Source organism: Chelonia mydas, chromosome 7, assembly GCF_015237465.2.
Source record: "Chelonia mydas isolate rCheMyd1 chromosome 7, rCheMyd1.pri.v2, whole genome shotgun sequence".
Lineage (NCBI taxonomy): Eukaryota > Metazoa > Chordata > Testudines > Cheloniidae > Chelonia > Chelonia mydas.
The window spans coordinates 54,805,090-54,830,562 of NC_057853.1; the positions used below are offsets into that span (position 1 = coordinate 54,805,090).

At 57.4% G+C, this 25,473-nt stretch overlaps 1 protein-coding gene across 6 annotated transcripts; it reads right to left on the minus strand.

The window, feature by feature from the left end:
- Nucleotides 1-283: 283 nt before the first annotated feature.
- Nucleotides 284-25,098, minus strand: NFKB2 (nuclear factor kappa B subunit 2). 6 transcript variants are annotated; one of them, XM_037905062.2, is made up of 23 exons: nt 24,992-25,098; nt 12,700-12,763; nt 12,215-12,293; nt 11,564-11,604; nt 11,168-11,266; nt 10,634-10,785; nt 9,391-9,497; nt 8,797-8,955; nt 8,004-8,108; nt 7,171-7,256; nt 6,782-6,920; nt 6,479-6,598; nt 6,088-6,300; nt 5,729-5,870; nt 4,964-5,078; nt 4,326-4,533; nt 3,694-3,863; nt 3,131-3,233; nt 2,286-2,518; nt 1,321-1,390; nt 1,012-1,184; nt 827-938; nt 284-703 (listed from the first exon to the last, which is right to left on the minus strand). In XM_037905062.2, the coding sequence occupies exons 2-23, from the start codon at nt 12,718-12,720 to the stop codon at nt 564-566; spliced, it is 2,787 nt and encodes a 928-aa protein (XP_037760990.1). In that variant the 5' UTR covers nt 12,721-12,763; nt 24,992-25,098; the 3' UTR covers nt 284-563. The 6 variants fall into 6 exon arrangements, with proteins under 6 accessions (XP_037760990.1, XP_043407117.1, XP_037760989.1 ...); XM_043551182.1 differs by having other exon boundaries at nt 24,924-25,003; XM_037905061.2 differs by lacking the exon at nt 24,992-25,098 and adding an exon at nt 14,052-16,134.
- Nucleotides 25,099-25,473: the final 375 nt, after the last annotated feature.

A 25,473-nucleotide genomic window follows, 5' to 3' on the forward strand; every position in this document is an offset into this window, starting at 1 on the left:
TCACAGGGTCAGTGGCAGGAGTGGTACAGGGACCCTGCCTTCCACCCCCATGCTATGATGGTCCAGGCAGTCCATGGGCAGGCCCTTATTGCCACAACCAGTGGGGAAACTGAGGCAGGGGCAAAGTAGCAGAGAACTGTGCTTCAAGGAAGGGGAGAGGCCAAAGGTCACAGGTAGGGCTGATGTGACCCTAGCAGCACACACGCCCTAGCTCCCAGTGCTTGGAACGCCCCTGCAGGGGGGTGGGTGTTCTCAGGACCCTGGAGCCACAGTGAAAACATTCTAGGAGTCACACCCTTTATTCACCTAAACCAAGAAACCTGATGAGGGATCTTTAAATAAGAGCAGAGAGGGGGCTGGGTTCTGCACAGCAGGGCCTGCCAGGCTGTGGCCAGCCCTACCAGAGGAGAGTCGAAGAGGCATGGGCAGCCCATTCTGGGGCCAAGAGGCACTTGTATTCAATCCGTGGGCAGTGCGGGGGCTCCGAGCCTGCCGCAGCTCTTTCCCTCCAAAGTGTCAGTCACAGCCGGGCTACCCCGGGACCAGAGGGAGGCACCGGCAGGTCAATGCACCTGCTGCTGCTGGCTGTGAGGGGGCTCGCCAAGCAGCTCTGCAGAGGGCAGCGGGTGCGACTTCAGCGGTGGGGTCGGCGGCTGCTCCTCTTCCACTGACTCGCTCCCATAGGCACTGTCCTCCTTGAGCTCTGCAAAGCAAAGAGCCAGCATGGTAATGAGGGCAGTCGGGCCCCTCCTGAGCGGCAGCCCTAAGGAGAGGTCTGAGACACCGGGTGTGCGCTGCTGGCCCCCGGTCCTGCCCCAGCCCTTACCTGTGCTTTGCAGCTTGTCGGCAGTCTCTGCTTTGCGAAGTATCCTCACTCCCTCGCTGAGCCCCATGGAGTCCAGCGCCTCCAGCAAGTCCCCCAGGCTGCCGCCAGCAAGCTGGGGAGAGAGGCAGTGAGAGCGGGCTCGGCAAGGGGGCCGAGGAGAGGGGTTCCCCACAGGGAGGACTCACCTCATAACTGAGCAGGAGGCTCCCGCTGGGGGAGGCTGTGTCCTTGTACGTCTCCACAAGGCTGCGCAGGCCCAGTCTCCGGGCCAGCTCAGTCCAATCCGAGCCTCTGCGGTCCTGGTTCAGTAACTGCTCCAGGCCCTGCAGGGTGTTGCTGTCGAGTGACAGGATGGTCTCTGGATGGCGAGAAACACGTGAGTCCATCGATGGGCCCAGCCCCACCCAGACACCGCGCTGCCATCCCAGCATGCTCAACCCCCAGAAGGGAGGGGTGTGACTGGGGGGAACCCAGCAAGGGAGGGGGCTGCTCACCTGGCCTGGGGGCGGCAGGCTGCTCCAACTCCGGGCCCTGCCGCGAGGCATGCAGCAAGATCTCCCGCACCTGGGAGAGACGCATACAAGACTCCTGAGCCGTGTCCCGGGAGCATCCCCACAGCCTATTCCCCCCCATTCCCTCACTGGGCTCACAAGTGCAGGCTGAGCTCCCCCAGCAGAGTGGGGCTCCCAGCATTCCCCAGAGAAGATGCAGGGAGTGGGAGCACTAGTGTGGGGGGAGAGCAGGGGCAGGGAGCGAGCCCACACGCTGCTGCTCTGCTGGCCCCCAACAGCACCACAGGCCCAGGAGAAGCTCCTGGGACCCCACCCTGCCAGAGCTGCAGGTTCAAGGGGCTGCAGTACAGAGGAGCCTGGAGGGCAAACACTCCTCTCCCCACTCCCAGCTCTGCCACCAGCCCCCTACCCGACGCTGCCATGGGAACCAAGGGCTGAGCAGGGCCCCCAGGTGGCCTGGGCAACAGGAACACCCATTACTGCACAGAATGCAGGTCCAGCCTTCAGGGTGGGAAGCAGCCATTGACAGTGGGGCCAGCATTCCTGCACTGGCCCTTACAGAGCCCAACACCCACCTTGGAACCTGGCACTGGCCTCGCCAGAACTCTGGTCAGACCAGCCCCCAGAGCCATACGCCCCTCAGACCCGTGTCGCAAGATCATCCCATAGAGAGCCCCACATCCCAGGAGTGTCTCTGGGACCCCACCTCACACAACACCGCTGTGCCAACGCCTGCTACGGAAGAGCGAAACATTTGTCCTTTAACTTCTTTTGATGGGATTCAGCAGCTGGAGGGATGGCAGAGCTGCCAGACTTATGTGCCCAGCCAGCACTCTGGGACCCACCGCTCCCTCGCAGGGCAGCTCCCTCCCCAAAGCCAACCCACCAAGGGAGACCCATGCTCTTGGGACTCCAGTTCCCCTGGTTTAACCCCTGATGCTCTGTACCTTGTGGCTCCTGGTTAAGTCAAGCGGTGTGTGTCTCCGCCGCTGCCTTGCACCCCGAGTGCCAGGCTCCCTGCTTCTGTGCTCTGCAGCGGTGCTGGTATCTGTGCGCTCTGTGTCCGAATCTCCCAGCTCCATGTCTGCCTCCTGCTCCTCGGGCCCACTGTCCGTGTCGCTGCTGGCTTCGGACGAGGACGACCTCACCGGCTCATCGTTCTCACAGAAGACATCCCCTCCTGGAGACAGGGGTGCAGTCAGAGCCCAGGCAGCATGGTACCCGGAAGAGGATTTGGCCCCTCCCACCTGCCCAGGCCACAGCTGGCTCAGATCCCAGTGCCCACACCTCCTTCAAGTCGCCCGTCTCCACTGTGGGGCTGGGACTCAGTCCAGGGAGGGTCGTTCACACGCCCTCCCCAGTGCCCCCATTAGGCAGCCTGGCTTTTCAGACCTCGGCTTCCATTTCACATCCCTCTCCTTGGGCCAGGATTTGGGGCGACTGGCCTGGCCCAGCATATGCAGCGGAAGGATCTCACAGCATCACTTCAGATCTCATTCGCCCCAGAGGTCACCCCCAGCCCAGCCAACAGAGCGCCCTCTGCTGGAGTTACCACTTCTGTCTGTACCTCAGCTGGCCTCCATCTGCCACCTCCCACTGGCTGGGCCAGTACCACAAGCAGAGAGCCCACCCATTAGCCCTCCTCTGGAAGCAATGGCTTGGTGGGAGGGCCAGACACTAGGGCACCAGGGAAGAGCCTGCCTCATTATGCTGCGAAGCACCCAGCACAGCTCCAGCAGGCGGCAGCAAGGGCTGCTGTGATTGCCAGTGCAGGGGAGCAGAGAGGAGCTACCTGCTTTGATGAGCATTTTGGTGAGGATGGGGGAGCCCAGGCCTGCAGCCAGGTGCAGAGGGGTGTTTCCAGCAAACGTCCGAGCATTGACGTGCGCTCCCAGCTAGAGAGAAATGCAAGAGCCAATGAGGAACAGGCAGCAGCACCGCACCCAGAACAGACGCAGCCCCTGCACGCCGGGCGCAGCGCCATGGGGGAACACTGGTTGGTCTAGCGCAGCCATGTGCTCTCTGGGCAGCAGAGAGCCCGGGGACAGGCACAAGCCCTGCCCCACACAGAAGGGCCAGGCAATCACGCCGCACAGGCAGGCCTGCCGGCACCCCAGCCTATGTGCTGAAACCACATACAAGCTCCAAGGGCAACCAACTGAGCCAGCACAAGACAGTCGGGGGCACTTCTGAACCCGCTGCCCAATCCCACACCAACACCATGGGCCCCCCTGCAGCCCAACCGAGGAAGCTGCCATTCTCATCCCAAGAGCCCAGCCTCCAGGCAGACCAGAACTGGGAACCTTGACACACACTCCCGGACACCCTGGAGCTAGAGGGCTCCCTGCCCTGTACCTTCTTAACCAGGTGGCCGGCCACGTTGAGGTTCTCCATCTCCACGGCCAGGTGCAGGGGCGTCCGGCCACCTTGCCGCTCCACGGCATTCACGTCTGCTCCCATCCTCACCAGCAAGTCCAGGCAGGCCAGGCTCTTCACCCTCACAGCCAGGTGCACGGGGAGCAAGCCTGGAACAGGGAGCAAGCTTTAGCACCAGCAGGGGGCTGTCACCCCCTCAACTTGCCCCACAAGGAGGACATGTTCCCCCAGCTCCACATGGAGCCCCAGCAGGGCAAGCTTCCCCGAGCCCTGCCCTGCCCGAAGGGAGTTCAGCTTCTGGCCCACGCTGACAAGGGCCTTTCGCGACGCAGACACGTGGCAATTGCCAAGGGCTTGGAGGTTCATATACCAGGACAAGCAACTTCTGTGAGGTGGGGGTGGGCTGCAGGGACCCTCTCTGTTCCATTTCACATAGGCCACTAAGCCTGGATTTGAACCAGTGACCTACAGGATCCAGGCCAGCTTTGAGGCTTCTGGCCCTTTCTTGGAAGTCCAGCCCACTGGGAGGCAGAGCCCTGCTGAGAGCCAGTCTGCCCTTTGCTCAGTATCATCCCATCCCCAGCTCTCCCCACCCCGGGGTCCCCTCTCACCATGATAATTGGGTGTGCTGAGCAGACAGGGGCCGGAGGAGTCCAGGTGCCCCAGCAACGTCTTCAGCATGGCCTCGTCGCCTGTCTGGAGTGCCAGGTGCAGCAGCGAGTTGCCGTAGCGATCCAGCAGGGTGGGGTCTGCCTGGGCCTGCAGCAGTAACCTCACCACCTGGTGCTGCTTGGTGATAACTGCCAGGTGCAAGGGAGTCTGGGAGGAGAACAGCCAGCTCAACAGGGGGCCAAGAGCAGCGGGATACTCTCGAGCCGACAGCCCCACTCCCTTTGCTCTCACAGCAGGAGCCCCCAGCCTGCCTACCACACTGACACCTTCCACACCGACAACGCAGCCTGATCTCCCTCCGGCGAGCGAGGGGTGCTTCAGCCCAACCTGCGATATGCGGTTTACAGACCAAAGAGCCTGCCTCCCCTGGGGGACACACCCAGAGGCAGCCAGCTTGAAAGAATGGGGCTCCCGGCATTGGCAAGCCAGGCCTCTGGCAGTATCTGCCATGGCCTGGGGAGCTTGGGGTCATGCTCTGCGAGCAGAGGGATGGGAAGAGGGTCACAACAGCCCTTCATCATCCAGGGAATGGCAGGAATCCTGGGAGATGCCTCGGGAGCAGATGGGGTCACTGTACCTGCTGCAAGTGGTTGGCCACGTTGATGATCTGCTGGTTGGGGATGCTGAGGATGACCTGGATCAGCTGCTCGATCACAGTCGTCTGCTCATGGATGATGGCAAGATGCAAAGGCCTGTGGGCAGGGAGGGAATGGCGAGCTCAGAGCAGCATCTCAGCGGCCACTCACTGTGGTGAGCCGGCACTGTGCTGCCCAGCTGGGCTGCATGCCCCCTCCCCAGGCCCCATGCATGCCCCAGCCCCAAACTCCCTTCCCGTTGTTCCTCCATGCTGGCCGTCCCAGCAGATCCCTGCTCCCAGTGACCATCAATCAGTGTGAGGCTGCACAGGTCTTGCACCCTATGGAGCCCTAAGCCACCATCTGTGGCCCTACCCAGCTCCAGGGGGGAAATGAATTCCACATGACCTGGTCCCACGCCCTGCATGGAAGGAGCTTTGGCTTCCTGAGCCAAAAAGGGAGCTGGCTCAAGGCTACAGAGCAACGTGGAGGCGCCAGAAAGACACGTCTTCTCCTGGGGAAGAGGGAGCTAGCTGGTTTGGCCTAGATTCCACGTGCCAGAGCAGGGCTCTGTAGAGTCCTGGCCAGAGCTGGATCTGCCCATCCCCAAGGAGCAGGGTCCATTGGGGAATCTCCAGAGACAGAGTGGAAAGGATCGTCTGAAAGCTGTAAGGGCACAGGCCCAGCACAAGCCCCCCCACAATACCGGAGCCCTCCACAGCTGGTGCTGTCCTCAAGCCCCCCACCCGCGTTCCCTGAGGACTCACGTGTCTCCGTTCTCATCCTGGGAGGCGGCCAAGTGCCGCTGCACGGCCAGCAGCATGCGTGGGTCAGCAGTGACCGAATAGTCCAGCAGGGCATGGGCACTGCGCTGAGCCAGAGCCAGCATCCTCATACTGCAGAGCTGGGCTGGAAAGCAAAGCCGGTAGTCGGCCCCTGGACAGACAGCTCAGGGACCAGCAAGAGCCACCCACCTAACTGGAATTGCCAGTCCTCCATTCTGCCAACAGCCTGTGAACACCTCTCCCCCCCCACCTCCCCCGCAACACACACATAGTGCCTTAGACCCTCTTTCAACCTATCCCAAGGATCAGCCCTTCCCTCGCCGTCTCCCCACCCACCATACCGTGGTGATGCAGCTCCTGCCAGTGGCTCTCCTCTGGAGGGCAGGGCTGCTTCCCAGTCTCCGCAGGCAGGTGCTTGCCATTCCCCTCCTCTTCCATCTTGGTGGCCCTGGTCATCTGCACCCCACCTTGGTAGCCGCCCACAGGGTGGGGGCCAGATGAGTAGATGTTGTTGTAAGTCAGCCCCGAGGAGTACGGATAGTTTAGATTTCCACCTGTAGACCAAGAAGGAAAGACCTGTGACAAAGGCAGGATCTGGGGGAATGCCAGCTCCCCCCATACTGCTGCTGCTGGCTCTGAGGCAGCTCAGGAGGGTTGGGGTCTCCCAGGCCAGCCTGGGATGAGTAATTTGCCCTGCCATAGCTCCCCACAGTGGGGAACAGCTCAACTCACCTCCACCAGAGCCAAAGCCACTGCTTCCCCCGCCGGCCCCTCCCATGTGTGAGCCCCCACCAAAGTGCTGGGGGAACTGAGGCAGCACCTTCTTCCGCTTCCTCTCCACCTCCTCCTTATCTGCAGGCAAGACACATGGGGGAGGATCAGAGCCAGGAACAAGCCCAACCTGTGCTAGGACAGCACTTCCCTGGCAGCTGCAGGCTCCTCCCGGGGGCTCAGTGCAAGCAGACAGTGGCTCCAAGCCCAGCCAAGTCAACCTGGAGTGCCGCCCCCCCCTCCCCCCAACCGAGCACCACTCACCTTCCACCACTGGGTAGTAGGTAAACTGCTTGGAGTCGCTCACGTCCCCCCCACGCTTCCGTTTCAGCTGCAGGAAGACAGTGACGGGGCGGTCGATCTTGGGCTTGTGGTAGGGCGGTGTGCGGAAGACGATGGCGTACTGCAGGCAACCCAGGAGAGGGAATTATGAACTAGTGCCACCTTCACAGCCCCACACTCCCCACGGCAACCTCAGCAGTACAGCCTGGCCACCCCCAGGATCCCACCACCCTGGCAATCATGCATCTCCAGCCCAGTAGGCAGAACGAAGTGCCAGCCACCGCAAAACCCTCATGCCACTCAGGTGGCACAAGGCCCTTCCCCAACTCTCCATGCAGACAGCAGCCCTGCCCCCATCCTGCCCACTGCACCTGCTTGTGAACATCCGTAGGGGAGAAGTCTCCGAAGGCCTGCCAGCCGTTCTCATCATCCTCGTAGAACCGCACCTCAATGTCATCTGCAGGGGTGGGGGGGAAGGGGGGCAGTTACCATGGGGGCTCCGGCAGCGCCCAACCAGCCTGACTCCTCCCACACAGCTCAAGGACCCTGCTTCCTCCTCCTCTCCCACAGCTGCCTTAGAACCAGAGCAGCTCAGTATTCCCAGCCACTATCCTTATCCTCCTCTGTCTCCCCAGGTGCAAGGCACCACATGGCCCTGACCCCAACCACCAGCCCCAGAGCAGCCTGGTCAAGCTTCGGCAAGGATGAACGAAAATGGCTCCAAGTAACTGCAGGCCTTGGAGACATCGTGCTCGCAGGGGTACGGGGCAGAGGTACGCCCGTCGTGGGGTTATGTTAAATAACTACATGGTTCAGATGGGCTCTCACCTCACAACCCAATCCATCTCAGGCTGCACCCCCTACTCCCTGGCAGGGCAGGCCAGAAACACATGCATCTTCCCCCACTGCCTCTGCCTCCGGGTTCTCTCAGCTCACCCACCCCGCCACCAACCTGGTCATCGACCCAAGACTCAGCCTGCTGTCCAGCCAGTCTGGCTCCACAAAAGGCTCAGCCAGACGGGAAAGAGGGAGTTCCTCAGAGCATCCTACCAAAACACGGGGTGCTGAGAGAGCCCGAGACCACACACAATAACTCGCTCCCAACCCCCAGAAGGAGCAGCATATAAGCATGCCCAGGTGGGTTTTGGGTGCGGGGGGCAGAATGACAGCAAAGAACCCAACTGGCTGCTGGCAGGCTCCTCACCTTTCTGAACTTTATCGCACAGCAAGTAGACCTCGTCCCCTCCCCGCACCGAGCCAGCCGTCTTATCCATCCGTGAGATCTTCAGGTTGGAAGCCCCAGGTGACTCTGTGGAGAGGAAAGCGTTTAGAGTTCAGCAAACGCACTGCCCAGTCCTAGGGATGCACTGCAGTAATGCAGTGGGGAGGGGTGGGAACGGGGAGAGAGTGTCAGGGAAATCTCCAGAGAGTCAAACATGAGTCATGGCAAAGTTCCTGATCTGTGACTCATCCACCATCCTCCCTTCCCCCCAGCATGCCACACAGGGAGCAGCTCCTTGCTCCCATCAGGGGTGCTGGGGAGAACAGGCACCCACTTGCCACAACTGAGCCCACACACTGGCAACACAGCCCAAGGGAAACACCCCTTAGCTCAAATTAGTGGGTTCAAGGGAAATGCCCCACCAAGCTGCCAAATGAGGATTCCCAACAAGGACGCACCCTGCCCCGGCTTCCCACTCAATGGGCAAGTTCAGGGTCCAGCAAGGACGTGCCCTGAGGAGGTCCCCAGCCTGAGTATAGCTCCCTGCTTATCCTGGTAAGGCTAGGGAGGGGGCACCAGCCACATTTCCTGCTGGCCACTTCCTGCACTGTGAGAGGGGAGCTGGGCTGAGCAGAGCCCACGATCAGTTCTGGGCCATGGGAGTTCCAGGTACACACACAGCATCTTTCCCTCCAGGAGGCGCTGGGCACGTTAAATCCGCTGCGTCTTGGAGCAGCGGCAGGTGCCATTGGGTCTGGCCAGCGCCAGCACTTACTGCTGTCGTGGATCGGGTCTGAGATGACAGGGTTGAGGGGCAGCGTGAAGTTCCCATTGCTGTCACGGAGGTAGGCAGTGAAACGGAGGCGCACGATGCTCAGGTCCATCACCTTCTTCAGCTCCTTCGCCTCCACCTCAATCTCACGCAGCTCAGACTCTGCATGAGAGAGGGAGCAGAAATCTGGGTTACAGACCGCCTGACAACAGGAAAGGACTCTGGCTCAGAGCCCCCAGAGCCCTCCCTCCCCTACACCAGTACACAGCCTACACCAATGCATCCCTCCTGCAGGCTGTATCAGCCCACCCCCGAGTCTGCGCAGCTCCCCTGCAGACTGTGCAAGGGGTCAGGCCCACTCCAGATCCCCAGAGTCACTAGATCCTCTACAACCCATTTCTTGGTCCCCCGACCTTGATTCCCTGGCCCTTCCCTCCTTGCAACATATGCCAGACCCATGTCCCCTGCAGCCTTCCTCTCCTCTCCCCTCCCCCCGCTGCAATTCCCTGCAGCCTGTCCTGCAGCTCTCAGTCCTACTGGGCACCCTTCCTGTGCCTGTGCCCAGAGCACCTGGCTCCACCAAGGAAGAGCCCTCACCGGTCAGTGCCTGATTTCTATTGCGTATCTTCTGCTGCTTCAGCTTGTCCTTCATGATCTCCATCATGTTCTTCTTGGTCACGTGGAGCACCCCAAGGTTGTTGAATCTGAGAGAGAGGAGCCCAAGGGACAATCAGAGAGCGAACACAGGAGAGTGGGGAGGAGCAGCCTGCCCACCAGCTATAGCAGGAGGGAGGAGAGGTGGATGCTAGCCATTGAAACAAAGCTAAAGAAGACAAAGGGAGGTAAAGCACTGGGTAGCCAGTGGGTTCAGGGCAAGATGGGAGATTAGGGAGCAAGGAGGTGGCTATTTAAGGGAGCCTCGATGCAGAAGACATCCAAAGCAGTTGGGAAAGGGTCAGTCTGACGCCAGTGTACAGACAGTGGCATTCTAGGGAAAGGCCAGACAGTCAGTAGCTTTACCTGGTGTGGAGATTAGACATGCAGGTCTGCGAGTGAGGTCATACTCCTGGCAAGTATGAGGACACACCACTGATTTGGGAGGAATGCAGATCGAGTCAGACAAAGGCATCTGAATCTAACCCACACTAGCCTGCTGCAGGTCTAACAGTCCGTGTCCAGTCCACTAATGTGCTTTGATCTCGTCCCAATTCAAAGAGGAGCAGATCAAAGCACTCTAAGAAACCATTAACATGTGTCAACAGGGCGCAGGCTAGTGCAGGTAGACTGTAGACAAGCCATGAACTGGATTTTTAATGAAAGCTACTAGGGCTAGAGACCAAGAAGCTTAATATCCAGGAGAACCACACATATAGCCCCTGCCTCGGCCCAGCTGTGAGGAAAGACAGCTACAGCCAGCTATGAGCTCTACCTGCCTCGGCAATGGCACAAGGTTTGCCAGGCAGTTTCATGCGATGGATTAGCGGATAAGCCCTTTCCACGTGGGCTAGGCATTTGTGAAGATGGATAAGGCACTGCCTAGAAAGCAGAGGGCTGGGGTTCAAGGGCTGCCTAGTGCAAAGCATGAGAAGTGAAGTCCATGGAATATGCTACTGTCGCTGCTAGCCATCAGGACACCTGCAGAGGATGGCAAGCTAAGAGCCAGAGGAGATCCCACGGGGATGGAGTGGTGCTGAGGACAGCTGTTCTATCTGCTCAGCACAACAGCATAACAGAGACAATCAGAGTAACACTGACACCACCCGGTACCCACTCAGTCGCAGACAGGCTTCTGGCCAGGTGCCCGAGCAAGCCTTCCCTAGCCTTAGGCACCAGTACGTACTGTGCCGTCATGTCCTTAGGTCCCACGGTCACGATGCAATTGCCAGCCTCGTTGCACTGCTTCCCCACTAGGCTGTGAGCATGCACTCGTGGAGGGTCGCTGTGGGTCACCAAGTCCACCTCGATCCGTGCCACGCCTCCGTAGTTGCAGATCTGATGGGAGAAGGGGGATGAGAGGAGGTCAGAGTGTTCCTCCCTGGCAGGCGTGGTGCACAGGCCTGCAACCTCCATGCCCCTTCCCATGGCATTCTATCGCTGGGGTCACCGCCCCGCTTTGTCGCAGCACTGCCTCTGCTGACAGCTCCCCCGGGGTCACACTCCCCCTCAACCTCTTGCAAGCCCCTCGGGGAAGGAACAAGTCCTGTCCTCAGCACCACGAACATACAGGGCTTTCTTAATATCTCCACAGAGACTCACACGCCTCCTCAAAGCCCCAGAGCAGTCACCTCTGCACATGCAGACAAGATGCTGTGGGTAACCCCAGGTACGCACGGCCACGCAGAGCAGCACCATCTCCTACTCGGATGACACTCACCTTGACAGTGGGGTAAGTCTTGCGTCCCTTCTCACTGGATGCTCCAGGCAACCCACCATGTGAGGGGCCTTCACAGCCGTACCGGAACCGGAACCCGCGCTGCAGAACCAGAACACCAGGTCACTGCACTGCAGAGCCGCACAGCCAAATAGCCCCAACTCGCTGGGCAATCAGGGGAAAAACCCGCATTTCATGCTACAGACAGTCGAGTTACCAACCTAATACACACATTACTGACCACTGCGGGGGATGGCATGAGAGCACTGGCCAGGGAAACTCACAGCTACTCCCACCCCAGGTTCTTCTAGCAGGAAGCACTGTGGGGAATAAGTGAGGAGATGCTGCCTGTGGGGAGCTCACAGCTACCCAGCGAGAGATGGTCCACAGAGTCCTCACCTGTTTGGGCTGCTCGATGATGATGAGATACGGACCTTCGGCTGGAAAAGAGAAAGGAAAGACACCAAGTGAAGAATGCGTCTGCATGTGGGTGCCAATGGTTTAAAACCCAACGGTGGCCGAGGGGGAGGCAGGGTCAATGCTGGAGGTGAAGTCAGTTCACCCGTGCCCTGTGGCAGAGCCAGGGAGGGGTCCCACAGCAGTTGTGGGGTAACATTGTTTCTGGAAGCAGCATTAATGGGGGGTAAGAGCCGTGCAGAGGAGGAAAGGAGACAGACCAGGCCTCCCCATTCACAAGAGCCCTAAGATCACATAGGGAGGGATGGGGACCCCCAGGAACTGACTGCAGGCCAACCCCATGCATGAGACTACAGCCAGGCACGTACAGCAGGCTCCCCACAGTTGAGTGGGGAATTCCTGCCGCTCCAAGCAGAATTCACTCCCTGACACTCTGACCCAGGATCCTGGTCAGCCTGAGAAATGATTTGACGTGAGCCAGCTCCTTGGGAATTCCCCTCTCCCTGTGCTCCTTGCGCTCTGTGACTGTGGGTGAGGCGCCTGGAATGAGGCAGCTCCCTCACACTCACTTTCACACACACACACACACACACCCCACCGCCACCCTGAGCGAGCGCTGGGCCAGGACCTTACCCGTCTCCATCAGCGGCTCCTTCTGCTCCATCATGTGGGAGCTGAACTGGAAGTCGTCATAGTCGATCCCATCCAGGCACTTTATGGAGAAGGAGAGGGGGAGAGCGGAGAGTGAGACCCTGCTGGCACCTGGGGTGCAGGGAGGAGGGTGCACCCCCACACGGCAGACCAAGAGGGGGGACCCCCTCCCTTGAGCCCGGCACTGAAGTGCCACCCCCAACCCAGATGCAGCCCATTTGGGGGCCACACCCCAATACCCACCCCAGTGCCAGCCCAAGCGAGCCCCCCGCGGCCAAGCCCCAGAGCCAGCCCAAGCGAGACCCTCCCCCAAACCAGAGCCAGCCCAAGCGAGCTCCCCGCCCCCGGCCAAGCCCCAGCCCCCCACCCCAGAGCGGGCCCAGGCGAGACCGTCTCCCGAGCCCCCTCCCCCAACCCAGAGCGGGCCCGAGCGGGCCCCCCCGGGCCGAGAGGCGGCCGGGACTCACCGCGTTGTAGGGCTCGTCCATGGCGGAGCCGGGCTGCACTGCGGGACCGGGACCTGGGCCGGGCCTGCGAGAGAGGCGAGCGCTGAGCGGGGCGGGGCGGGGGGGAGCGGAGCGGAGCGGGGCGGGGGGGGCAGGAAAGTTGGGGCCGCGCCGCCCGGAAAGTCCCTAGAAACCCAGCCCGGGGCTGGAAATGACGGGCCCGCGCGTCACCGGCCCGGCCCGCCCCCGCCCCGCGGGGCCACTCCCCCGGCCCGAGCCCGGTAACTCCCCGTATCCCGGCCCGACTCCCGCTAACTCCCCCCGCCCCGCGGGGCCGCTCCCCGGTACCCGGCTGCCCCAACCAGACCCTCAGCACCCCCTGGACTCCCCACTGCCCAGTCCCTGGGGCCACTACCCCGGGCACTCCCGGCCCCCCAGCCAGGCCCCTTCGTCCTGTTCCCACTAAGTCCCCCTGCCCCGCAAGCAGACCCCTGGACTCCCCCCGCTGCCTGTCCCTGGCTCTGGCACCTCCCAGCACCCCACAAACTCCTCCCGCTCCCAGCCACCTCCCCCAACCCAGATCCTGCCCCCCCCGGGCACCCTGCCACCTCCCCCAACCCAGATCCTGCCTGCTCCCCCCCCCGGCACCCTGCCACCTCCCCCAACCCAGATCCTGCCTGCCCCCCCCCCCGGCACCCTGCCACCTCCCCCAACCCAGATCCTGCCTGCCCCTCCCCCGCCCCCCGGCACCCTGCCACCTCCCCCAACCCAGATCCTGCCTGCCCCCCCCCCCGGCACCCTGCCACCTCCCCCAACCCAGATCCTGCCTGCCCCCCCCCCCGGCACCCTGCCACCTCCCCCAACCCAGATCCTGCCTGCCCCCCCCCCCCCGGCACCCTGCCACCTCCCCCAACCCAGATCCTGCCCCCCGCACCCTGGCACCCTGCCAACTCTTCACTGCCTGCTCTGAGAGGCAACTCTCCAGTATCTCCTGAACTCCCCCCAGCCACCCCACTAACTTCCCCCACTCCTCAGCCAGAAAGGCTCCCTCCACACCCCCTATACACACATGCACCCAGACTCCCCCCAGCCTTTCTACACACACCGCCCAACTCCTCCTCCATCATACACACTAACCCCTGCACACACAGATACCTCTGACCCCGACACACACACTGCCCTAAAACTTCCCCCCCCACACACAAAAATGCTCCCTCCCTCTCCCTGCCCTATTCACAACATGCTGCAACTCATCCCTCCAGTTACCCTCACCCCACATACACACCGAACGCCACCCCACTGTTTACACTAATCACACACTGACTCCCCTCCACACACAGTCTGAGCCCCTGCATGTGCACACCCCCCCCTACCTTAGTCGTGTACTAGTCCGGAACATCGACTCCTCTGCACACATCCCAAAGTCTGTGAACACCTACACACACACACACAGACGGAGCCCCTCCACACATACAAACACACCCCTTAGTCAGGTGTCAGTCTGGAACACTGACTCCCCTGAATACACTCCACAGTCTCTAAGCCCTTCCACACACACACACCCCTTAGTCAGGTGCCAGTCCAAAGGAGTAGCCAGCTTGCCACAACGCTGCCAGGCTAGCTGTGTGACCCCAGGGGGCGGTGCTGGGGAGAGCTATGCAAACCATTTCCTATCCTTCTGAAACACAGAGGGAGTTTTCACCTCGAGCGGCAAGAGATTCACAATCAGTCAGTCAGTCACTCCAAGGGCTCTGCAGAGACACAGAGATGGGTTGGCCCTGCTCTAGGCTGGAAACTCCAGCAACCTGCCTGCTTTCCCCACTGCCAACTCTCGCTTCTGCTCTGAGTAGCTATCCCAGCACCAGGCTCTGCCGGAGAGCCCAGCAAAGATTCCATGGCCCTTTCTATCGCGTCATGGGTTTGCCCCTGCCCCCTCCACCTAAGTCCCCTCTTCTCTCCTGCTGGTGTGCAGCGTGCTACGTTCCAGCTGGAGGGCCCCTCCACCCCAGAGGTGGCTGCATTTCAGAGGTGGCGAGATTGTCAAGTGTTTTGGGATCCTTGGCGATGAAAGGCAACAGGGATAACACCTTCTTATGCCCAGCTCCACAGGTCCCTTCCCCATGAACTGCCCCTCCAAAGACACTGAAGCCTTCACAAGGTAACACAACACAAGACTGCTAAGAACACATCTCAGACCAGCCCTATGTACATGCAACTGATCTTGAGCTCAGGGGGCAGGGTGCAGCTCAAATCCTCCCCCTCCTCCCCGAGACCTGCTGTCAATAGCTTCATATGGATAGAACACCCTCTGTGCTTAGAGCTAACTGGCACTGCTCCCCCCTCCCCAAAAAGTGGCCTTGCTCCAAAGCCACCTGCCCGTGGCCCCATCCTTTGCACCACTGCCACTGTCCCTCCTCACCCCACTCTAAGCACTGAGACAGTCCACCACAGCCAGTCCTCTTCCAAGCCAGGTCCTGGTTGTCCTCCCCCCCCTTCAGACACGACCCCCTTAACAGCTCCTGCTTCCGGACAGTCGGAGTCGAGACACTCTGAACTGGTCACATCTAAACCAGCCATGGAGGAGGGGGTGTTAATGGCAAGTCAGGGCTGCTGAAGAGTGCAGGGCTGGAAACAGAGGGTCTCGGTCTAAGCCTAGAATAGGTACAGCCGGGGCAGCAGCGGGGCAAACTTCCCCCACACCCTGTGCCAGTGACTCTCCCCTCCGTATGCAGGGTGAGGAAAGAGTTGGTCTCCATGGCGAGCTCGGCCCTTGGCTTCTGCTGCCACTGCCAGCGACGGAGCTCAAGTCCTGCCCACGGGACAGAAACCATCAGAGATGTGAATGGCCAGGAAGTGGTACTGCAGATGTGGGCCAGGATCAAAGTGGAGCCCCCAGCACCATCTAGTCCTTTTCCAGATTGGTTTCTCCCCACCATTCAGTGATAGGGGCATGTTTCTGATTCTTCAGCGCTCTCATACCATGAATTTCTGAATCACTGGCTGCTGGCAGGTCCCACTCTGGGGATTTTGGGTGCGTGGGGGAAAGTGAGGGGAAGGAAGGGGATTGCACAGTCAGTGACTCATTTTCTTCAGAACTCAAAGGGAGGATGAACTTTTCAAGGAGATTTTCCCTCTGCTCAAGGTCTAACCACAGGCTGCCCTGAATGCATGGCCAAAGTGGGGCCCTGTAGCTGCACTTTCACTCCCGAGTCTACGAGCCTTGCCAAACTCTTCCACAGCCCAACCAGCCAGCCTTGTTGCATGGAAGCACTACAAAGAGATGCTGCTCATGGGGAGGGGACCTCTGTAGAAAGCTCTGGGGATGCAATTAGGAGTCTGAGAAGGATCAGGGGTATTTGGCTGCAGGCAGACTCCAGCATCACAAAGCAAGCCTGGGACTCAGCAGCTGCTCAACAGAAGATTACGGGTGCCACAGAGCACGGGGTAGCATATTATGGCCACCCCCTCACCTTGCTCTGAAATTGGGGGAGACAATCTCTAGCAAGTCAGATCTAGGCCAGCCCATCACAACAGGCTTGGCTGCCTGATCCATAGGCTGATAGGCTGTCTGCATTGTATGGAAATTAAAGGACCGCTGGCATTTTTCATAAAGGATAGTGGGTGGGTTGCACCAATGTCCTTGGGGAAAATGGATTTCCCCCATCCGTTGTTTTATTCTACAGAGATTCTCCTGAGTGCCTTCCAGCAGTGCACTGAGTGACGTACTAACATCTGTCACGCGGTTGTGTGCCATGGAATATTCTTTTGGAATATTTTATCATCTACACAAATGTATTGCTCCATGTTAGAGAAGACAGGTCAAAGAAACGCACCTGGCTCTTGGAGCAGAAGGCGGTGGTGGTGGTCTGGGATGGTCCTTAGATCCCGGGGGAGTTCGTTCCACAGTTTTGGGCCAGCCTTGGAAAAAGTCTGGCTCCTGCCCAGACAAGCTTTACCCTTATCATAGAGAGTTCCACTGTGCCAGAGGAGCCAGGTTGTCAACCACAATCTTCATCTGGCATTTTACGCTCTTTTAGATACCCTGGGCCCAGGCCATGGTGCTCCTTGAAGATAAGGCCAGAGACCTTAATTTGCTATTCTACAGAAAGCAAGGGTAGGGCTGCGCTACACGCTAGAAATGGTTGGATTTCAGTGATGCAGCCTGTGTAAGCACTTTGGGTTCCTTCAGGATGGAAGAGACTACAAAACCAGAAGACGATACGCAGCCTGGAGCAGCATCCTTTTCCATCTGGTGCCTGATATGCCATCTCCTGTCCTTGATCCCCTGGTCTCTGCTTCCCAGACGTACACTATCTAGTTACTTCCCTTTGTAAGCAATTTTCCTCCCCATCCACCTGCAAAGTGACATTTTACCTCTGGTAAGATACACATTTTGAGGCTGGGGTGAGCTCCTAGGCATGGAGAATGCAGAGAGCCAGGAGTCCAGCTACTGAGTTCTGGGTGCGATACAGGTGCCGAGAGCTACAACATCAAACTTGCCAGAAGAATTTCATTTCCCTGGCCTATTTTGCACGGATAGAGCAAGCGCCTGGAGCCCCTTGGGAGAGCTGGCAGGGCAACTGAGAGCCTGACAGCCACATAGCGCCCTCTGCAGGATAGCACAGCAACTGCTGCTCTGACTGTCCAAAACCAAACACACAGCTCCAATTAAGGGCCTGCCAGTGCCAAGTAAAGCTGATTAACTGTTTCACGCTTGCAGCTCCTATGAATATGACCCTGTATTCCAGGTAATATTTTTGCAGCCGCTTCTCAACATGCTGACTCATACAGTTTATCATCCTCCAAGAGGGAGTGGAATGCATCCCATGCACGAGATGTATACCGTAAGAGTGCCCAGAGGCTACAGGGATGGATGTTTCAGAGACGCAGACACAGGGGATGATGCACAGTCCCAGATCCAGATCCAACTCATATTTTCATATCAGTAGTCTTACCTTTCTAATGCGATGGATGTGTCCTCTCTCCCCCACCACAGCAGCCCCCAAGCTGGGGCTGGGAAGGAGTGGGGGGTCTCTCCCTCTCTCCCCTGCCGTGGCAGCCCCCGAGCTGGGACTGGGAAGGAGGGCCATCTCTCCCCAGCAGCCGCAGCCCTGAAGCTGGGGAAAGTTGCCTCTTTCTCTGGCCACCACAGCCCTGCACGTCCTAAATTCCCCCCATCCCCTCTTCTCACCCCACTGCCCCCTCCCACCTACTCCCTATTCCCACCAAGGCCACCACCTCACCTTACGTCTTCTCCAGGGTCCAGGCACCTAATTAGTGGAGCCACGCCTACACTAATTAGGTGGATGGCCCTTCATTCTCTCGTGTGCAGCCACCCAGGCGTGCACCTCAGAGGGAACTATCCGCGGACCACCTGAATGGAGCTCGTGGACTACTGGTGGTCCACAGACCACAGTTTGAGAACCTCTGCCCTAGGCAATTTATTCCAGTGCTTAACTACCCTGACAGGAAGTTTTTCCCAATGTCCAACCTAAACCCTCCTTGCTGCAATTTAAGCCCATTGCTTCTTGTCCTGTCCTCAGAGGTTCAAGAGAACAATTTTTCTCCCTCCTCCTTGTAACAACTTTTTATGTACTTGAAAACTATTATCATGTCCCCCCTCAGTCTTCTCTTCTCCACATTAAACACACCTAATTTTTTCAAACTTCCCTCACAGGTCATGTTTTCTAGACCCTTCATCATTTTTGTTGCTCTTTTCTGGACTTTCTCCAATTTGTTCACATCTTTCCTGAAATGTGACGCCCAGTACTGGACCCAATACTCCAGCTGAGGCCTAATCAGCATGGAGTGGAGTGGAAGAATTACTTCTCGTGTCTTGCTTACAACACTCCCACTAATACATCCCAGAATGAGGTTTGCTTTTTTTGCAATAGTGTTACACTGTTGACTCATATTTAGCTTGTGATCCACTATAACCCCCAGATCCCTTTCTGTAGTACTCCTTCCTAGGCAGTCATTTCCCATTTCCCGCTCTACGGAAAATTGTGCAACCAATTGTTCCTTCCTAAGTGGAGTACTTTGCATTTGTCCTTATTGAATTTCATCCTATTTACTTCAGACCATTTCTTCAGATTATTTTGAATTTTAATCCTATCCTCCAAAGCGCTTGCAACCCATCCCAGCTTGGTATAGTCCTCAAACTTTGTAAGTGTATTCTCTATGCCATTATCTAAATCACTGATGAACATATTGAACAGAACTGAACCCTGAACTGATCCCTGCAGGACCCACTTGTTATGCCCTTCCAGCTTGACTGTGAATCACTGATAACTACTCTCTGGGACCGGTTTTCCAATCAGTTATGCACCCACCTTATAGTAGCTCCATCTAGGTTGTATTTCCCTACTTTGTTTATGAGAAGGTCTATGCGAGATAACATCAAAAGTCTTACTAAAGTCAAGATATACCACATCTACTGCTGCACCCCATCCACAAGGCTTGTTACTCTGTCAAAGAAAACTATCATGTTGATTTGACACAATTTGTTCTTGATAAATCCATGCTAACTTGGATCTGTTACTTATCACCTTAGTATCATCTAGGTGTTTGCAAACTGATTGCTTGATTATTTGCTCCATTATCTTTCCGGGTACAGAAGTTAAGCTGGTCTGTAATTCCCCAGGTTGTCCTTATTCCCCTTTTTATGGATTGGCACTATATTCAGCCTTTTCCAGTCTTTTGGAATCTCACCCATCTTCCATGTCCTTTCAAAGGCAATCGCTAATGCTTCAGATATCTCCTCAGTCAGCTCCTTGAATATTCTAGGATGCATTTCATCCAGCCCTGGTAACTTGAAGACATCTAACTTACCTAAGTAATTTTTAACTTGTTCTTTCCCTACGAACAAGTTCATATGAACTGCAAGCTCCCCTGCTCTCCTAGTGATTGCCATTGGGAAGGCTACTTTCAGGGATAGACAGAGAAGGGAGCAGGAGGCCAATGGCTCAAATGGCAGATTCATAAGAGCCAGCAGCACTAGGTTAACGTCCCAGTTAGGAGCTAATGCCAATACTGAAGGGAAGGTTCTGACAAGACCTCTCAGAAATCTCATGGTTGTAGGATGGGAGAATATCAAGCAGTTGTCTATGGGAGCATGGAAAGCATTGATTGCTGCCAGGTGCACATGCTATGAGTTAATGGGTAAACCCAAAGATTTCAAGGAGAGGAGATAACTTAAGATGGTAGAAATGTAAGTGTTCCGTGGAGCTTTGTGCAGTGCTGGCACCAGCTTGATAATCGCTTCCATGAGAAAACACTATGCCATGAAGTGGACAGCTTTCTGCCATTACTGACTTCCTCCGAGCACTCTCTATGCTCGTCATCCATCCAAACACTAGGCTGGGAGGAGGCACAAATGCTAGAGAAGCTGCAGACAGTTATTGGAGTTCCATCTTGAGCCATGAGCGGCAGAAAGAACTGGAGAGGCAGGCGGTCCACAGCACCCTTTATGCCCTCGGTTCAGCACACAAGAAGGTGCAGGGCACAAACACAGCTAGTGATCACGCTTCCGGTCGTGGGTGCATGGAGCGCATGTGCAACCCTATCGTGAATACCCATAGGGACCACCACTCAAAGAAGAATATTGTTTTACTACGAAAGTGTGGCAAGGAGAGATCCCCTGACCTGACAAAAAGGAGATAAAAGCCCTCAACTGCAGAGCAGTCAAACCCTCCCCTCACCATAGGAGCACGTAAGGGGACCTGACTACAGCCGACATTCACTGTGCCTAAAGCATTCCCTCAGTTCTCCATCCATTCACAGACGGAAGTTACATTTGTTCTGACAAATCCATGCTGCCTACTTTTTAATCCTCCAATTATTTTACTTATAAATCACCAGCTTTGTTCATTGACTTATTAAAACAGTTTGTTCCATCATCTGTTCTCCCTACTACCATCATCCCCCCTGAATTTCTCTGACCACTGGCTCTAGGATTGCCTTTTCCCCATCCCCGGAACTTCACCCACCCTCCACGTGTTCACAAGTCACCAGTGGTGTCAATACTACTTGAGCTAGTCCCTGCGGCCCTCCAGGGTGACTCCATCCGAGCCTGCCGACTGGCATGCATTCACGGGGACCAGGGACAGTACCTTTACTATGAGTGCTTAGCAAGTAGACAGCTCTCTCCAGATTCAAGGCATGTTACAAACAGGGAATCAACTTGCAACCCTCCTGTGGAATCGGGCAGTATTAAACTCTTTCAGTGAGCAGGGAAGTCAAGGCCTTGAGTTGCCTGAGGCCACAGAGGAGCAGGTGTTAAAGCCAGGCTGAGAATGCAGGCTCCTAGCACCACGCTCAGTCTACACCCCTCTCTCATATCAGCCTGCTTCTTCCTTGGTTTCTCCCCTTTCCTTCTCACTCTCAGGGTTTGTCTACACTACCGCGCGGCGTCGATCTAAGATACGCAACTTCAGCTATGTGAATAGCGTAGCTGAAGTCCACATACTTAGATCTACTTACCGCGGTGTCTTCACTGCGGTAAGTTGACAGCTGATGCTCTCCCGTCGACTCCGCTTGCGCTTCTCGTTCTGGTGGAGTACTGGAGTCTGGTGGAGCACTCAGCAGTCGATTTATCGCGTCTATACTAGACGCGATAAATCGAACCCCACTGGATTGATCGCTGCCCGCCAATCCAGCAGGTAGTATAGACAAGTGCTCAGTGCATTAAGCTCTAGCACAGGGGTGGGCAAACTATGTCCTGGGGGCCACATCTGGCTCTTCAGACGTTTTAATCTGGCCCTCGAGCTCCCACCAGGGAGCAGGGTCGTGGGCCAATGGGAGCTGCAGGGAGCTGCAGACAGGGCAGCGTGTAGAGCCACCTGGCCGTGCCTCCACATAGGAGCTAGAGGATGGACATGCTGCTGCTTCTGGGAACTGTTTGAGGTAATAGCTGCCCAGATCCTGCAGCCCTGACCCCCTCCCACGCCCCAACTCCCTGCCCCAGCCCTGATCCCCCTCCTGCCCTCCAAACCCCTCGGTCCCAGCCCTGAGCACTCCACCCCAATCCCCAGCCCCACCAAAGAGCCTGCACCCCCCAGCCGGAGCCCTCACCCCCTCCTGCATCCCAACCTGCAGTTTCGTGAGCATTCATGGCCCGCCATACAATTTCCATACCCAGATGTGTCCCTCAGGCCAAAAAGTTTGCCCACCCCTGCTCTAGTAGCTTGTCCAGTGAAGGCTGCAGCATGTTGCTATTAGGAATTTCCTCCTTTGCCCTGTTGTCTAGGGAGTCTGTCAAACCTCTGGCACAGGCCTCACTTGTAACCATTAGTGAACCCCAACCCACTGCTCCTGGGCAGAATCACAGCCCCCTTCTCTGCCCAGCCTCCCAGTGCAGTAACGCCCCAGCTTTTTCACAACCCCCCAGGAACAGATGCATGGTCATTTACCCCTCCTCAGTGCAGTCACAGACCACTCTCTCCCCCGATGGATGCAGTATACTAACCAAGGCCATTGCACAAGGTCCATCTCCCCGAAACACCACCAGGGGTGGGGGTCCACAAGGGGTTATTCCCTCATGGGCAGTGGCTGTTCTTCAGTGGAGCTTGCACAGCTCTTTGGGCACAAAGGGGCCCTAGAAAAGGGAGAGCATTGAGCTGGTTCCCTCAGCTCTTCCTACTTCAGCTCTGCCTCTCAGCTAATCCCTATGGCAAGTGGATGATGCATTCACCCCAAGCCCACCCACCCACATGTATGATCACCAGGGTTTGCCACCCTCAGCCATGCCATCCATGGAATTTATCACAGCTCTCCCTGCCCCATCCGGGGCAACTCCTTCTTTTCCCTAGATCCAGCATCCGGCCAAGTTACCACGTGTCCCGGATTCTCAAGGACTGTTCCATGTTCAGGTCGGCCACAGGATATCCAAATCCCAAATTTCAGCCACTCTTCATGAGGGGATTGCTGGGCTGCTATTCAGGAATCTTGGGGTGTTTCTCCCCACCAGCTACCAAGGGCACTGCAGGTCCCTCCCCAACAAGTGTGGTTCCAGAAGCGTCACTTGAAGAGAAGGGTGGACATTCTACCCCTTTCCAGCAAGGAGAGAAACTTCTCACCTCAAAAATCCAGGGCAAGTCATGGGCTCAGATTCTTCCCCCTTGCAAACCACAAGCTCAGAGACCTGAGAAGCAGTCTGGCACCCCAGGCTATACTTTCAACTGTTACAACATGGGATCAGACACAAAACATAGGACCATAATTAAAGCCATGTACCAATCCACCAGATGCAGGACTGCTAGAGACAGACACCAGGTGCCTTGAAACCAGGAGAGAGATGGGAATGGAGCCCCTCAAACCTTCTCAAGCCAATCCACCTGTGGCCTCCGCAAGCTCTTCTCAATCCCAAATGCAAGCCTGCCACTGAAAGACTCAAAGATAAACTGCCTTCTAGACACCCTGCCCTGTCACCCTGGCCTACCCAGGAGGGCCTGACAAGGGATCCAAGACATGCCCCAGACCTAGGGTGACAAAGGACCTTCAAGTCCATTGAGATGAAAATGTTAGGAACTTCCAGAGCAAGGCCAAAAGCCACCACCACCAAATGAAGTTCTACTTCACCAGCTCAAACCCAGACCAGATGACGAACACCTCCCAGCGAGGCAGGACAAAGCACCGTGAGCCTTCCTGCCCCTAGGAGATCAACAGACCCCTACAATCAGCCCTAGAAAGACTTCGTAATTCACCCCATTCCACTCCTGGACCCCAATCTTGATAGCAACTGATTGGATAGGACTAATCCTCACCTCTACATATGAAATTCTGCAATTCCTCTGCACACAGGAATGCTTCCAGTGAGGGCAGAACTAGGGTTAGCTTGTCAGCGCACACAAACGGGGTCCTCCGCTTCTGGTGCAATTGCAACCAAAGCAGCACATGCACCCAACCCCCCCGCCCCCACACATACACGCACGCACGCACAGCACAAGAGGGAGCAGCACAACCCTGGGGAGCACAAGCCTGCCTTTGCTGCCTTCCCTGCAGAGCCAACACAGCTACAAGAGGGAGAACTGTGCACTCTTCCTTGTGCATCATTAGCAGAGCTGAGTGCTAAACTCCAGTTAGTTAGACTTGTGCTTGTCCATCGAGACCAACAGGGATCCACAGCTTTACCCATAGATCCTTTTGATACAGGAGCTGAAAAGATCCCAGCGTAGTTCTCAGAGCCCGGGCTGAATCTGCAGGGCCAGCGGATAGAAAATCATTCTTTCTACTTGTGAATTGACCTCATTTGGCCTGGAATCGCTAACAGAATCAATGCAGGACCCCACAATGGCATCTCACTAGACACTGTGCAGAGCAATGTCAACACTATCAACCTCCAGCACAATGGAGCTGGCAACCCCACTCACTGCCAGACCTGACACAGAACCCTAAACAAAATCAAGTCAGACCTAAGATTCCCAAGGAAACAAAACTCTACACTGTACTGCTGGGCCCGCAATCTAGTCTGTCCCAGGCACTAACCAGAGGTTAACGCTAGCCAATACTTTAGCACACTAGAACATAGAAGACACAGGCAGACCTTCAGCAAATACAGACTCAGTGAACAGAGGAAGAGGCACAAAGACCAGTGCGAAATGGGAGAGGGAGGAGCCTGCATCCAGAGCGAGGAAAGAGATGAAGACAGAGAAATGCTTCTTACTCTGACACAGAGCGTGTGGAGAGAGGGGACTCTGGGAGGAAGCAAATTTAGCTATAACATGGAACACACACAAGCATGACGACAGTGGAAGTGAAAGGCAAGGCCGCCAATTAACTGGCCAGGAACGAGATAACAACAAAAGGGATTTGTTACACGCTTGGACAATAACTGGAAATGAAGTAAAGAATCCAAAAGTAATCTGCGCCCCTCCCCAACGTGCCAAACTAGTCAACTGACCCCCCAAATACCCTCACCCCTACCCCCGATGCCAAGCCAGCATCCTGATCCACTCCCACACCCCACCCTGACCCCCAACAACCCCTCCACATACAACCCCTGCCCCAGATGCCAGGCCAGCACCCTGATCCACCCCACCCTGACCCCTAGCACCCCCACCCTCCATATGCAGGCACCAGTCCAGCACCATGATCCACCCCCACCCTAACCCCTAGACACAGACACCTGCTCCCGGTGCCAAACCAACACCCTGATCCACACCCTCCCCCGCCATGCAGGTGCCAAACCAGCACCCTGATCTCCTCCCACACTCCACCCTGACCCCCAACAACCTCTCCCCACACACCTGCCCCAGGCACCAGTCCAGCACCCTAACCCCCTGCCCGGAGCCGGATCCAAGGCCCGCAAACTCACCCTCCGGCTCCAGCGGCTCCTCGCTCCCGCTGGCCCAGGAAAGTCCCGTCTCTGACCCCGCCTCCCGGGGATTCCGGAGCCCGGCCTCCTGCGCCACGGGACCAGCCGGGGCGGAGCCTCCCCGGTCCCGGTCCCACTCGCGTTCCGGGGTGCGCGGGCCCCACCGGCCCAGGGACCCGGCGCGGCCCCCTTGGGAGGCCGGTCGGAGCGGAGCTGCAGCCGAGCAGGGAAGCAGGGAGCCCTAGGGCAGGCGTTCCCCTCCCCTTGCTGCAGGGCTGCCAGGAGCTGCTTTCACGGGGCGCTGCCACTCTGGGCTTGGACTCCTGCAGCCTGAGCAAATTGCCCCGGCCTGAACTTTGCCCCTTTCCGGCAGGGAAGGGAAATTCTCCTCTCCCTGCACAGCTCAGGTGGGCCACCGACCCCCAGCGGGCTGGGGTGGATGCACCACCCAGGTGTCCTCGGGGGAGGGGGGAGCAAACCTG